Source organism: Hippopotamus amphibius, chromosome 16 (genome assembly GCF_030028045.1).
Source record: "Hippopotamus amphibius kiboko isolate mHipAmp2 chromosome 16, mHipAmp2.hap2, whole genome shotgun sequence".
Classification (NCBI taxonomy): Eukaryota; Metazoa; Chordata; class Mammalia; order Artiodactyla; family Hippopotamidae; genus Hippopotamus; species Hippopotamus amphibius.
Genome location: NC_080201.1, coordinates 19,777,496 through 19,790,677, shown reverse-complemented (window position 1 = coordinate 19,790,677; position 13,182 = coordinate 19,777,496). Strand labels below are relative to the sequence as shown.

Here is a 13,182-nt window from a genome sequence, read left to right as displayed (position 1 = left end):
CAGGGCAGACAGACACACAGAAAAAAAGGGTACCCAGGCAGGGAGCAATTACCTGTGTCAGGAGGGGCAGGAATGGGTTCTGAGAGGACATCTGATTACCTTCAGGCTGGCTTCCTGAGGGGTGAATAGGAGTTTGCCAAGCGGGCAAGGGCAGGAAAAGAGACTTGAGCAAAGGTACCAAAAAAAGGCGTGTCTTTAAGAAGCTGTGGACAGAACCACTAGTCTGTGATCCCCTTGACAGCAAGACGGTGGCTGATCCACTGGGTGTCCCCGGTGCTTGGAACAGAGCCACAGTCAGGATGCAGGGGAGGCAGCTGAAGATAGCCAGGCCACAGGCCCCTCATCTGTAAAACGGGTGTCATCCCAGTACTGCCTTGCAGGGTGGCTGTAAAGATCATGACCACGTGCTTGGCTCAGAGCAAGTGCTCACCATACTTTCTCCTTCCACAGCCCCTGGACTACGAACACATCCGGCAATACAGCTTCACCATCGAGGCCACGGACCCCACCATCGACCTCCGCTACCTGAGCAGCACCTCCACCAAGAACATTGCCCGCGTCATCATCAACGTCACAGACGTGGACGAGCCCCCCAACTTCAAGCAGCCCTTTTACCACTTCCAGCTGCGGGAGAACCAGAAGAAACCTCTGATCGGCTCAGTGGTGGCCGTGGACCCCGATGCCGCTAAGCGGAGCATCAGGTAAGGGGGTGGAGGGTGTGAGGATGGTGAGGATCATGAAAACACCTTGGCACTGAAGTTCTTATGCCTGCTGAACTGAGCCCAGGACTCAGAGGGGGAAACTGGCTTCTCCCAGCAGGTCCATGGATGTGGACAGAGGCAGGAGAAGAAGCCCGAGCTCTTCCACTAACCCACATGGCCAGGGGGAATCTTGTCCTGCCCAGGCAACCACCTAGCATGGTCCTGGCCATAAGAGCTGCCTGTTGTCTGCTCTACCTTGAAGGGAAGGTTCAGGCTCCCACAGGTCCCATCCGGGGAGATCTGAAGGTCAAGAGCACAACCAACTTGACATACATGAAACCCCTTCACTAAACATGTTTTATTACATTTGTCTTTCCAAACCACAAAATGAAAAAGTGTTTATTTCACACAATGAAACACACAAAGATCGATAAAGAAAACATCAGTAACCCTGACTTCCAGACAACTCATATTCATTGTGTGCTGTGGTCCTATCATGTCTTTCTTCGCGACCACACAAACATCTACGTACATTTATGGTGGACTGGCCATTTGTTTGGAGGCTTTGACCGTTTTAAAAAATTTTGGATCATACTATACCCATTTCATCACTACATGTTCTTCTATCTCAACTAGACTCCTCTCCTCTACCCTCTGCGACAAAAGGTGTAGTTCCAGCTCACACTTTCTAGAGTCACGTAACATTCGAGTGTGAAGTTCACGCAATCTCCTTTTATTCCAGAGGGACAGCCAGCGGGGCCAGCACCATTAATCACATGTCATCGTTTTCTACCTTTGTTACGTACTAAGTTCCTGTATATCCCTGAATCTATTTCTGAATTCTTTGTTCTGTAGTAAAGCCAATCTGTTTCACTGTGGCAGCTTTATACCCAAACTTGGTATGTATAAGGCAAGTCCGTCCCTGAAGTGTTTCTTCATTTTATGTATAACCTTAATGCATTCTCAAACATTCATTTTTTTATGTGAACCATAAGATTCTTCAGTTTTTAAAAAAGCATTACAATTCTAATGAGAGAATTCTAATTGATATGTGTTTACATATCAATTTGGGGAGAGTTAATGTTTCTCTGCTATCAGGTCTTCCCAATAAGGGCAAACGTGTGCTTCCATTTTGATCACATCTCATAAGTTTGGGGATGACTGTTTTCATGGCCATTAAAAATTCTAAATAGCCTAATGATAATTTTTATTTCTTCACTGATTCAATGGTTTATTTAAGAGACTCTTTTTTTCATTTACAAGTGGTAGGGCATCTTTTGGCTTTGCTTTAACTTGTTCTGTGATGTAATGCAATTCTCTCTCTATGTCTTTGCATTCATTTTTTTTTTCCTGGACTACATAAGCCTTTTCTTTACATATTTTAATTTTTATATTTAGTTAGCAAAGATTTATAGCTATTTTACCTTCATTACGACTTGTCACTTTCATCCTCATAAAATTACCCAGTTTGTGCTGCTTAAACATTTTGCCCTCAATTCTGTATTGCCTACTGTAATGTTTGACAGTCCTGTTTTCACGTTATTCATGTTTGCCTGATATAAATTTCATGGGCTTTACTTTTAATTTTTCTAGGTCATTTGGCATTAAGTTGTCTCTTGAAACTGGAATGCAATTGACTTTGCTTTTTAATCTAAACTGAAATGTTTTGTGTTTAACCTATTTACATTTTCATCATAAATGATATGTTTGATCTTACTTCTTTTATCTTGTTTTACATTTGCTATTTCTCAAACTTAATGGCTTTTTTCTTTTCCCCATCTTTGCTGTAGAGTCGGGGTTTGGGGTTTTTTGTTTTGTTTTGTTTTTTCATTTTTTTTCTCCTAGGTATTTGGATGTAGCACATCCATTTTTACTTCTACTAGTGAGATTTACTTCTATCGGTAAAATTAAAAATGTTCTCCTGGACCTATCTATTCTACTTATAAACATTACACACACACACAGACACACAGACACACAGACACACACACACACACACTGCTTTCCTACACATGATAAAGAAATAGTCTCATTTTAATTCCTCCCAACCCAGGTTTTTACTTTATCTTGAGACATTTCTTAGTTAGATGAAGTAAGTTTTCAGAAATTTTCAGGACCCACTTTTGTAGGTAATGTACTTTATGAGTTCTTGCATATTTACAAATATCTCAGTTCTTTTGCCTTCTTATGTTAATAATACCTGGATGTGCTCATATAATCTTCAGATCATAGGCACTTCCCTTCAGAAATATCAATGTGTTCTAGCATTGTGAGGATGTCTGGGGTGAGTCAGATTTCTCTTTCTTTACAAGGATGTATTTCTTCTGTCTGGACTCTTTTCAGTTTCTTTATATGGCCCTGAAATTCAAAAGTGTCATCAGGATATAGCTAAAAATTGATCTCTTTTTAAAATTATGCCTGATAACACTCATCTCTTTTAATCTGTAGACTTGGGCCTTTCTTCAGATCAAGAAAGTTTTCTTTTATTATATCTTTTGTTATTTCTTCTATTTGTTCCAGAATTTTCCTCAGTAGCAGTAAAATATATATATTTAGAATGTTATACGTATTTCTTTCCTCTCTCTTCATCTTTTCATACCTTTTTTCTTGATTTCTGGAATACTTCTTAAAGTTTTACTTTGCAAATTTAATTTCCTTTTGACCCCCTTACCTTTTTTCAGCTTGCTTTTTATTTCTTCCTGCTCTTCTCATTCATCACAAAATCCTATCCCAGCTGTGGTATATAGTTGATTACAGTGCCACCTGCCTGAAAGTGCTGTTAAAGGAGCCTCACACACCACCCTCAGCCCAGTGATGGCAACACTGCTAAAATCAAAGGGATTATCTCGCTACTCTGACTCCCTCTAGGTGGTCGAGTGCAGTGAGGAGGAGGGTGGAGGAGGATGCAAGGGACAGATCCTGAAGGGCCGCATCTGTCCTGCTAGGGAGCCTGGACTCAGCAAAGAACAACGGAAAGCCATAAAACTGTCTTAAAATTCTTGCCCCTGGGCAGATACTCCATCCGCAGGACCAGTGACAAGGGCCAGTTCTTCGGAATAACCAAGCAGGGGAATATTTACAATGAGAAAGAACTGGACAGAGAAGTGTACCCCTGGTATAACCTGACAGTGGAGGCCGAAGAGCTGGATTCTAGTGGTGAGTGGGCCCCATTTGCCAGGGACTCAGGCTCCTCTCCTTTCCTCATTCTTTTAAAATCAGCATAATCTATCATTTTGGGTCTCTAGAGGTACTATAAGCACCTGCTGATGCACCACTTGGGTGGGATGCTATAACACTTCCATCCCCAAGTGTGGATGGACCAGCTGCATCCACGTCACCTGAGACTTTGTTAGACAAGCAAAATGTCAGGCCCCAGCCCCAGACTGAATCAGAATCTCATGCACACTACAGTTTAAGAAGCTCTCTTCCAAAACAGGCTGCCAGATGTCCCTGGGATGAGAATCACCTGGGGCACCTCTTAAACACAGAGCTTCTCAGATGCCTCCCTGGAGATTCTGGTCCAGCGAGTCAGAAATGGGGCCAAGAAATGTGCGCTGGACAAGTGCCGTGTGATTCTTACTACCATGGACGTTTGGAAAAGGCTGCTTTGGAGGGTGTTTATGTGCCAGTTAGTGGGTTGAATTCAAAATCTGAAGCAGTTTCCAACTCCAAGATTGTTAAGTTCTCCAGAAATTACAGTAACTGTTGCCAGAGGGAAAAGGTAAGTATTGCATTTGTGCATTCTTAGCCTATATAAGAAAATCACAACTGCCCTCTGGAAGAAGGATCAATATCCCCACCTTACCCAGGAAACCAGCAGAGCCCAGAAAGGGGGTGTCTTGGCCAAAGTGCTTTCCTGGAGGGCCCCTGCCTCCTGCTGGCAGCATGCCCCTCACATGGCAGCCAGGCCAACTTTAATGGACTTACGCATACTTCACAGATCAATCTTTGCCCCATCTTCCCCATCTAATCTTACACAATTTTTAAACGTTATACTAATAGTTTGTTGCTCATTTTAAAATATGGAAAATACAAAAAAGAAGAAAATTATACCCCCCAATCCCACCATACAGAGACAATTACTGTTAGCACTGTAGTGTCTTCCCTCTGGTCTTTTCCCTCTACATATTTTTATACAAGTGAAATAATATTTATATAAAAATCATATCCTGCATTTTTACCTAACCTTATTTCAGAATCATTTTCTCATGGTATTAAAATGTCTTTTTTTAAAGATTACAATTTTTAAAATGTAATTTACATGGGCATTGCAAACAGCCACAAAGTCCATTCTTTTAAACTGGCGTAATTTATTAACACAATCTTGCTTAGGTCGTTTACCTTTTCAATTATTTCGTAATTAATTTACTTAGTTTGATTACTTAAATTGCTGAATCGATTTAATAATTCCTTAACTAATTTAATTAAAACCTTTACAAATACACTCATGTTGTTTACCTTTTCGATCCTTACACGTAATTCTTTAGCAAATACACTTGTGCGTGAAGCTCTACCCCTCTCCTCTTCGACTCCTTTCATCCAGAACACCATCCCTGGCCTCCCTTTCAGATTTCCATAGCCCCATCTTCCTGCAAAAAGAGCACCCCTCCAGGACTCCCATCCACACACCTTCGAATCCCAGGGCCGGCACCTGCTGAGCCCATCGCGGTGACGCGTCCTTTCCCCTGCAGGAACCCCCACGGGCAAAGCATCCATCGTGCAGGTCCACATCGAAGTTCTGGATGAGAACGACAACGCCCCAGAGTTTGCCAAGCCCTACGAGCCCAAAGTGTGTGAGAACGCGGCCCAGGGCAAGGTGAGTCTAGCCCAGGTGGGAGGCTCAGGCAGCCTGGGGCAGGCCAACGCGCCGCACCGCTCAGCCACGGTCAGCTGGCACGTCACTAGGTGTAATGGAACTTGTACAACAGCCCCGAGGAAAGGTGACATTATCCCTACAGATGGTGAAACGGAGGCGCAGAGAGAATGTGTAGTGAGTAGACTGGCGGGGAGGTGGTGGCAGAAAGAGTGGCTCTGTGGAGACCATGTAGGTGAGTGTTGCAGGTGAGAGGCAGCCACGGTCAGGTCTAAACCCAAAGTCCCTCCCCATCACTGAAACCCCAGCCAGCCCAACACACCCCACTAACGACCGCCCCCATCTTCCACCCTCCAGCTGGTCGTGCACATCTCGGCAATAGACAAGGATGTGACGCCACGGGATGTGAAGTTCAAGTTCTCCCTGAGCACTGAGGACAGCAACTTCACCCTCAGAGATAATCACGGTGCGCCTCAAGGCAGTCAGCCTGGATCTTGGCGGGGCGGGGCAGCGAGGGGTGGCGGGGGGGTGGGAGGGGGGGCCAGCGGGGACAGGATTGTTTGAGTCTTGAAGTGCCAGGGTCAAGGACCGAGCCAATGAATTGGGGGCAGGCCCTCACTGGGGTTTTCAAGTTACGGGATGTTTTGTATAATTCCTACCACATACCTAATTGGTCTGTGCTATGGTCAGAGCCGCCCTGGCCACACTGCGAAGTCCACGTGGCCTGCTCGTCTCCATAAGATGCTCAGTTCACTGAGCAGCACAGAATAGATATGGGGTGTAGACAGCTTGGTTCTCGAACTAGCCAAAGACTCCTTCCCACGGGATCTCTGTGCTCAGCACAACTGCAGTTGCTGTATGACGTGGAACTTTGAGCTTGCTCCCAAAGAGTCAAAACTGGACATGTGAAATCCGAAATGCCAAGGATACAGTGCTTTAATTTGGCTACAATGACTACTTACCACCAGGTGTCCCCAGGACAGGATCTGGTCCACCAATCACAGCCTAGAGAGTCCTATGATGTCAGTGGCAGCCAATCAGAGCTTCTGATGAGTATGCGCTTCGGAGAGTGATCATGTTGAGTTGACTGGTTTCCAGCCAAAAGCAGACGGGCTTCCATGGCTTCTGCACCTTCCTCAGAAAAACAGAGAAAATCCCCCTTGGGTCTAAATAGAACAGTCCTTCACCCGGAATGGGGTGGAATCCCTGCCCATCCCTAACGGGCAACACTGTGGTCGGTGAGGATCCCTGTATAGAAACAGCTGTTTCTATTTCTTCCTTTGAGGAAGGTCAGGGAGTGGCGTCCCTGAGAGTAAGGGGGGCAGACCCAGGAACCTCCTACGCGATGGGGATGGTGGCTATGACGTGTTGACAGTCAACGACAGACCATCCAACATTCCGTTGTCTTCAGTAGTAAACAATGTGGAAAAAATACCTGTCACCCCGTCCCCAGTGCCCACCTCAATCCCATATCAGAGGAGGTCTGCAGTGGAGTAGAAAGCTTAAGCACCACCCCAAAGACAACCCATATGTGACCAAGAGACAAGCTTATTAGTGTCAGATTCACTTATACCGTGAATGTCCTGCTACAATATTAAATGAGTATACTGAGACATCTCTAATTTCCCTCATACAGTATCAATAGCCATATTGCTATTATTTTCATTTATAATAGACATGGCTACTTAATAATGAAATGTAATTGGCTTTCATCTGAAACCTAAAAGATGGCCTCCTTTGCATTTGGCTTCTTGAGTGTGCCAACCCCACATGGTTAGATAAACCCTGGAACGGGGAGTCCCTGAACCCTCTGCCCATCACAACCTCCTGGGAGCCAACAAAAGGCAGATTATCTGGCCTCTGCCCAGAGCCACTAAATCAGAAATGCCAGAGAGGAGAGGGGAAAAAGGAAGGGGAGCGGAGGGGGGTGGGGGGGATGTTTCTGAAAAATCAGCATGTGTAAAAATCTCCCTGGGGAATTCTGCACATGGATTGGCTGGAGCTAAGAGGGGGAGCCAATATTGGGGCCAAAGCACATTCCCAATTCCAGCCTGACCCAGGAATCCTCAATTACATATGTAATCATTCCCTCAGTGCCCCAGGGAACCTGTACGTTGCTTTTACTTTCTAATGGATTTTCAGGGATTGCAAAAACAGCCTTAGAAGTTAGCCTGATGTCAAAGACTTTTGAAGACTTTATTTTCCCCTGATTGCTCATCAAAGCTTGAAACAATGAATTAACTGAGAGTCACCTCTTATCGAAGGGTGAGGGGTCAGGCATATCAGTGGCCCACAGAAACAGAAAGCAAGGACTTTACATTCTGGCCAAGTCCTTCTTAAAGACTAGGTCAAAGCAGCTGCCCAAAACATCCCCTCTCTGGAGGAACAGACCTGTGCTCAAGTGGCTAACACCTGAGGCAGGGGGTGCAAAGGGCAGAGACACGGCCCAGGCAGCACATGGGCTGGTAGAGTTACGGAAGGCTTCCTGGAGGAGGCAGGCCACAATGTCAGTGTGGATGAGAGAACCGGCACTCCAGGCAGCAGAGTCTGACTCCGAGGCCTTGGTGTTTTCAGATAACACGGCCAACATCACAGTCAAGTATGGGTATTTTGACCGGGAGCGCGCCAAGGTCCACCACCTGCCTGTGCTCATCTCGGACAACGGGAGGCCGAGCCTCACAAGCACCAACATGCTGGATGTGACTGTGTGCAAGTGCAACGAACGCGGGGAGTTCACCTTGTGTGAGGAGGTGGCCGCCCAGGTGGGCATCAGCATCCAGGCACTGGTAGCTATCTTCCTCTGCATCCTCACCATCACAGGTCAGTGCCCGGGAGGATGACAGGGGACAATGAGGGGGCTTCAGAGGAGAAGAAAGAGGCCAGGGATCCAGGCCCAACCCTGCCTCCAGCCCACAGTGCAGCCCTGTGCCAGGTGTAAGCTTCACCTCCCTGGGTGCCTAAGGGTGGGGGTTGAGGAGGGGGGAGGCAGGGGTGGGGCCCAAGGCCCCTTCCCCAGTTTAAAATACTTTATATATAACATTCACGCATTCAACTGACATATTTCGAGCACTTATGGTGTGTCAGGCACTGTTCTAGGCAAAAAAAAGAAGTCTTTTTAAAAATTTATTTATTTATTCGTTTATTTAGTTAGTTAGTTAGTTAGTTAGCTAGTTATTTTTGGCATTGGGTTGCTGTGCACGGGCTTTCTCTAGTTGTGGTTAGTGGGGGCTACTCTTCATTGCAGTGCAGTGGCTTCTCTTGTTGCAGAGCACGGGCTCTAGGCATGTGGGCTTCAGAAGTTGTGACGCATGGGCTCTAGAGCACAGGCTCAGTAGTTGTGGCACACAGGCTTAGTTGCTCCTCAACATATGGGATCTTCCCAGATCAGGGCTCGAACCCGTGTCCTCTGCATTGACAGGCAGATTCCTAACCACTGCACCACCAGGGCAGTCCTATAAAACCTCTTTTGAGCGAATTCCCTGGTGGTCTAGTAGTTAGGACTCTGCGCTCTCACCGCCAAGGCCATGGGTTCAATCCCTGGTCAGGGAACTAAGATGCCACAAGGCACACCTCTCTTGAAAAAAGAGGGTCCATTTCCTCTTTTGGAGAGAAATGGAAATTTTTAAATTTCTAGTTACGATTGTCGGTAGGGGTTTTCTTTCTATTTTTAGGATTTCTCCAGCCTTGATACCTCTTTTTTTCTTGTTTGGGCCCCAGAACTTTTAGAAGCATTTTAGGCCTTGCCTTAATTTGGGTTCCCCAGGAAGCAGACCCTGGGACAAGGATTGGGGTGCACATGGTTTATGTGAGAGGCACTCCCAGGAAGCCCCAGAAGGAAGAGGGGGAGTGAGACAGGGACAGGAGGCAGCTGATGGAATGCAAGTTATCACACAAGTTGCCACCATGGGTCACTGGAGCGTCTTCTCACTGGGGACTGGGTGATGGCACACACAGCTCGTGCTTATCCACCAGTGCCCACCAACTGATGGCTGGGGCTCCTCCCAGAGGTATAGGTTCTCCTGCTCTTCACCTGGGGCAGGGGCTGGCCCTCCAGAGGAAGCCCTTGGGTGGTTAGAGGTCACCCTGTGCAGTAAAATGACAGGACCAGGGGACACAGTGAGGCACCCACATTATCTGCTCTAGGCCTTTCCTGCTAGTGGCTCCCCTGAGAGGCCCCCTGACAGTGCCCCACTTCTGGGGTTTCTGTGGCAAGGAGTCCAGACCCAGATTCTCCTCTCAATAAAAACTCATAATGATGATGATACTGGCATCACCACCACATGTAGAACTGCACTTCACCTCGTAGCCACCGTATCAGATATGAAGAGAGCAGAGCAGTCATCACTTCCACTTTACAGACAAGGAAATGGAGATTCAGAGAGGGCATCCTGGCTTTTCTTATGTATGCAACAGTTTGTTAAGTAACTCAAGGCTAGAAGGACAGAGTCCAGGGATGCTCTGAGCCTACTTCGAGGAGCTCTCTGCCCCTCGCGCAGTCACACCCCTCAGAGCTTTGAGCAGGGCTGGCACCACACCACTGCCTGATCATGGGATTCTGAACAAGTCACTCAGCTTCTCTGAGCTCAGGCTGCTTATGTAAAATGGCATAATAATACACACCTTGAGTAAAAGAACATGAAAATGCGCCAGTACCATGCTGGCATGTATACAGTAGGTGCTCAAGAGTGGCTGCTGCTACTGCAATAATGCCATGTCTACCAGCACCACCATGACCCATCATCACCATCATGGCGCAGCATCTCTGCACTCCAAATTCAACTCCATCCTTTTCCCCATTTCTGCCCCAACCTCTGGCCTCCTGTCCTCTGGACAAGACATGGAAGGAGTTGCCACAGTGGTTAAGAGAAGGGAGGAACTGAGGATGCGGGCAAGTGGAGAGGAGAGTGGCAAGAGAGAATGAAGCTGAGGGAGGCCCACTCTGCTGCGCTCCCCCCACCCCTACTGCGGCCAGGATACCAAGCAGGATCATCCCCTGGGGTGGGGGTGCGGTAGGATGGGATGGAGGTGCCTCTGGGGTGGAAGTGAGGGTGCGCTGAGCGAGGACCCACCCGAACCAAAAAACCTCTGTGTTGGCCCAGGGGTCACTGGCAACTGAGCTGGCGCAGGGAGTCCCGAGGCGGAGGGGAGGGTGCAGGTGAGCCTCAGAGGGTGGGGGCTCTCCCCGTCTGCCAGGCCGCGGCTGACCAGCTGTGGTCCGCTCCGTCGCAGTGATCACCCTCCTCGTCATCCTGCGGCGGCGCCTCCGGAAGCAGGCCCGCGCCCACGGCAAGAGCGTGCCAGAGATCCACGAGCAGCTGGTCACCTACGACGAGGAGGGCGGCGGTGAGATGGACACCACCAGCTACGACGTGTCGGTGCTCAACTCGGTGCGCCACGGCGGAGCCAAGCCCCCGCGGCCTGCGCTGGACGCGCGGCCGTCCCTCTACGCGCAGGTGCAGAAGCCGCCGCGGCACGCGCCCGGGGCGCACGGCCCTGGGGAGATGGCCGCGATGATCGAGGTGAAGAAGGACGAGGCGGACCACGACGGCGGCGGCCCGCCCTACGACACGCTGCACATCTACGGCTACGAGGGCGCCGAGTCCATCGCCGAGTCCCTCAGCTCCCTGGGCACCGATTCATCCGACTCGGACATCGATTATGACTTTCTCAATGACTGGGGGCCCAGGTTCAAGATGCTGGCCGAGCTGTATGGCTCGGACCCCCGGGAGCAGCTGATGTATTAGGGGACCGCCGGCCTCTGGGCCTGGGGACCCAAACCACTGCAGCTCAGGCTAGTTGGAAACGAGGCACTGAGCCCTCGAATTGTAGCACTCATGTCCCAGCCTAACAGCTCTTCTTCATGGGTCCCACAGACCTCACCACCTTGGGTAGCAAAATCCAAGTCCCTGAAATGTGCAGGAACATATTTCAGCGATGGCTACCCCCAAAATGCTGGTGTTCTGTCTGGGCTGAGACATCCACATAACCCTCTCACCTATGACTACGGGTCCAACTCAAAGACTTTCTCTGGATCCTCAAAGCTGATTATGCTCAACTGCCAGGGAGACGTCTTCCCCCGAGGTCTCTGAACCCTCTGAGGAGGCTGGGGAGGTCCTGGTGCCTGTCACCCTGGAGGCATGACTGTGGGGCAAGACTCTGTAGCCCAGTCCCACAGAAGCCTGGGACCAGCCATCAGGCCTGCCCTGCTTCAACTTCCTCACACCCTCCCAAGTTCCCCAGTATTCCTCAGCCTCTCCCCAGGCCTGTCAAGAGGAAGGAAGGGCCTCTTGACATCTCCCGGCCTTGGGTCCTGAGGTGACCTCTCTAGCCTGCCACGCCTGCAACTGTGCTATACTGAGTACTGAAAATTCATCCAAGGTCAGGGAAATGGCTTGTTGAACTTTGAAGCAACTGTGAATTCGTCCTGGAGGGACAGTGGAGACCAAGTGTGACAACAGATCATAGGGTGAGGGCTACCTCCACACCCACTCCCTCCGGAGAGGGCCTGGTGTCGCTGTGACCCCAATGTGAGACTCATGACACCCCTCCAGTTTTGCCTGGGAAGTGGGGCAGATGTTCCCGGAGCAGAAGACCCCTCTGCATCTCTCCTGGTCACTTGTTCATGCTCTTTTTTCTTTCTCTCCATCTACTCTTGATCTCTTGACTTGGAGGCACTCGAGATGTAACCCACATCAACTCTGGCCAAAGTCCAAATCCAAACATGACTCCAGAACAGTGCCATGCCACTTGCCTTTACACCTCATTGTTGCCACATCTCAGGGAACCCCAGCAGGGCCCCATCCCTGAAGAAGGCAAGTCCCCTGCTTAAGCCCTCTGGTCACCTGTTCCTCTTCCACTTTCAGCCACATGTGGTACTTTCCACTGCCAGCACACCTTGGGGAAGTGGCATCACTCAACCGGAAGGGGCAGGGAAGGAGGCAAACTGTCCAGCTCACCCTTTGTCATGGACCAAGGTTCCTGCTCTGGGCAAGGCCCCTCAATTCAGGGGATTGTAGATAGCACTGACTTTTTATTTTTAACCAATAACTAGTTTTTCTTTCTTTTTTTTTCCTAATAATACTTATACATTTCTATCTCTCACAAACATATAAAATAAGGGTTTTTGCATAATAAGCAGGTTGCTATTTAGGTTAACAATTTTAATTCAAGTTTTTTAGTTGTATAATTGAATTCCTGTAACCTTCTGTTTCCTATCATTGTAGTAACTGCTCTAGCAATAATGACTATATATATATTGGCTACACTGGTGCATGGGATGTACTGTATTTTTTTATAACTAAATAAAGAAAAATAGTGAAATACTTCTCTTTCTAGAGCTGAGTGAGCTCATATGAAACACAAGCACATACACACTACCACCACCACCATCAGAGGAACCCAAGGTGCAAGGCGACATCTGCAGTCAGAATTTCAGAGACACACCACAGAAAAGTGATTGCAGCAGAGAATAACAAGGGACACCTAGTCCAGCCCGGTCTCCTCCCAGAGCCCCATGCCTTCCCTCAGCCTCTGTACATGCCCCCCAATCCCACCCCGACTCTACACAACAGGCAGGGCCTCTGGAAGCTGGAGTTGCCACACCTTTTCCAATTGACAAATGAACCATTAGGGTGAGATAAATTTTGCAGTGAGGGAGGACATCAATCT

The 13,182-nt window shown here is 48.4% G+C and overlaps 1 protein-coding gene across 1 annotated transcript in view; it reads left to right on the top strand.

Moving 5' to 3' along the window:
- Nucleotides 1-12,825, top strand: part of CDH5 (cadherin 5) — a 34,298-nt gene extending 21,473 nt beyond the window's left edge. The window contains exons 7-12 of the mRNA XM_057713095.1: nt 451-701; nt 3,715-3,857; nt 5,393-5,517; nt 5,872-5,980; nt 8,089-8,334; nt 10,744-12,825. Coding sequence (XP_057569078.1) covers nt 451-701; nt 3,715-3,857; nt 5,393-5,517; nt 5,872-5,980; nt 8,089-8,334; nt 10,744-11,258 — 1,389 coding nt within the window. The 3' untranslated portion in view covers nt 11,259-12,825. The remainder of the gene's footprint in view (nt 1-450; nt 702-3,714; nt 3,858-5,392; nt 5,518-5,871; nt 5,981-8,088; nt 8,335-10,743) is intronic.
- Nucleotides 12,826-13,182: the final 357 nt, after the last annotated feature.